The 1,865-nt window shown below is 63.8% G+C and overlaps 1 protein-coding gene across 1 annotated transcript; it reads right to left on the bottom strand.

The window, feature by feature from the left end:
* Positions 1-23: 23 nt before the first annotated feature.
* Positions 24-1,351, bottom strand: LOC122192992 (5'-AMP-activated protein kinase subunit gamma-1-like; the record flags this gene model as incomplete). The annotated part of the gene is made up of 7 exons (XM_042893687.1): positions 1,337-1,351; positions 1,137-1,197; positions 631-734; positions 444-525; positions 308-366; positions 152-197; positions 24-78 (listed from the first exon to the last, which is right to left on the bottom strand). Coding segments are annotated over exons 1-7 (413 nt in total), but the record flags the coding sequence as incomplete, so codon positions are not given.
* Between the last annotated feature and the right edge of the window lie 514 nt (positions 1,352-1,865).

The following is a 1,865-nucleotide window of genomic DNA, read 5'->3' as shown; positions in this document are numbered from 1 at the left end:
CACAACCCCCCCACAACCCCCACCTGGCACTGGGGGAGATGCAGACCAGCGGCTTGAAGGAGTCCTGCAGGTACACCTCTGTGGGGAGGGGAGGCTCAGCTGTGGGGCAGCCACACAGGGATGGGGCAGCGGGAGGCGGCAGCTCTGTTACCTCTCCACGTCTCAATTTTGTGCTCCTCCAGCTCGTAGATCTGCACCTGAGCACCACGAGGAACCCCCAGGTTCATCCAATGGGGCCCCCCCCCCCCCCCCCCCCCCCCCCCGGGTTGGGGGGGGGCCCCCCCCCCCCCCCAGCACCACCCCCTACCATGGGTGACTTGTAGTAGCGGTGCAGGATGTTGATGAAGTCGGTGATGGTCAGCATGCCTGCAGGGTGGGGGGGTAAGTGGGGTCCTGCCCCCCCCCCCCCCACCGTCCAGCCCCCCTCCCCACAAAGCGCTCACCCACAAAGCTCTGCTTTTTGCTGTCCCACAGCGGAGCTGCCCGCACACCATTGGTGACCAGTGCAAAGAAAGCCTTCTTCACCTACAGCGGGGACACGGAGGAGGAGGGGGATGTCGGGACCCCCCCCCCCCCCCCCCGGGCGGGGCCCCTGCCGGGCCCCCCAACCCCCCTCCCCCCCCAACCTACCTGCAGGGAGGTGTCGAAGACGACGAGTTTGGAGCTGGTGGGGATGAGGTCGTAGCAGCGGTGTGACTTCATGAAGGCCGTGTAGGGACCACGGAGGGGCTCTCCTGGGGGGGGGGAGCAGCATGAGGGGCGGCCAGCAGGAAGGGGAGCTCAGAACAGGGCACCTCAAAAGATGGGGCACAATGATACAAGAAACCCCAAATGTGAGACGCCTCAGAACGTGGGAGACCCCAACACCAGGAGACCCCAAAAACAGGAGATGCCCCCAAACAGCACGAGCCACAACAGCAGGGGAGCCCAAAACGTCAGAGATCCCAACGCAGAGACACCCCGACGCCAGAAGACTCAAACCCACGGCACATCCCAGCACCGGGTCACCCCAACAACGGGTCTCCCCAATAACGCCGCACCCCAATAACGGCACACCGCAATAACGGGTCTCCCCAATAACGGCACACCCCCTACCGGGGACACCGCGACCTCCCTCCCTTCCTCCCCCCCCTCACCTTCCGCTCCCGGGGCGCTGCGCTCCGCCGGGCTCTGCGCGGCCGGACCGGGGCCGGGCTCCTGCGGACAGACAAGGCCGGGGCCGGGCCCCGCTCCCGTTATCCCCGCTCCCGGTGCCCGCAGCCCCACGCCCACCCCCGCGGCTCCTCACGGTCCCCCCCGGTTTCCCCCCGCCGTTTCCATCCCGCTCCGTCCCCACCTCCATGGCCCCGGGTCCGCCGCTGCCGCCACCGCCCCACTTCCGCCCGGCGCCAGCGAACCGCTTCCGCCAGTACCCCACACGTGATCGGAAACACGTTCAACACGTGACCGGAAGCGCGGTTCTGTCACGTGACCGGAAGTAAGCGCACTCCACGTGACCCCTGACCGCCCGACGACCTGAACACGGGGTGCACGCGAGGTCCTGGAAGGGAAAAGCGGGTCCTAGAAGGGAAAAGGAACAGCAGACCCTGCTGTGGAGGGGGGGAAAAAGGGATCCCGGCGCACCCCCCCAAGAGCACAGCGAGGCGCCGGGCTTCTCACGCGCTTTATTTAAAATAACATCCAGTGGTTTCGGTATTGGTAAAAACGGGTTTTCTACACGCCCCGGCCTTATGTACAGCTCTGAAAGTTAAACTTCTCGTATATTTTCTTTTCTTTTCTTTTTTTTTTTTTGTTTTTTTTTTTCTTATTTTTTTTTCTTTAAAACTTTCTCATCATCCCCCATTTCCCCCCTCGGGTCGTTTTTT

This window comes from Lagopus leucura, unplaced genomic scaffold, assembly GCF_019238085.1.
Source record: "Lagopus leucura isolate 7727_CA_CO unplaced genomic scaffold, USGS_WTPT01 33607-0_obj-0_obj, whole genome shotgun sequence".
Taxonomy (NCBI): Eukaryota; Metazoa; Chordata; class Aves; order Galliformes; family Phasianidae; genus Lagopus; species Lagopus leucura.
Note: the sequence above shows the minus strand (reverse complement) of the source record. Positions and strands in the feature narration are given on the sequence as shown.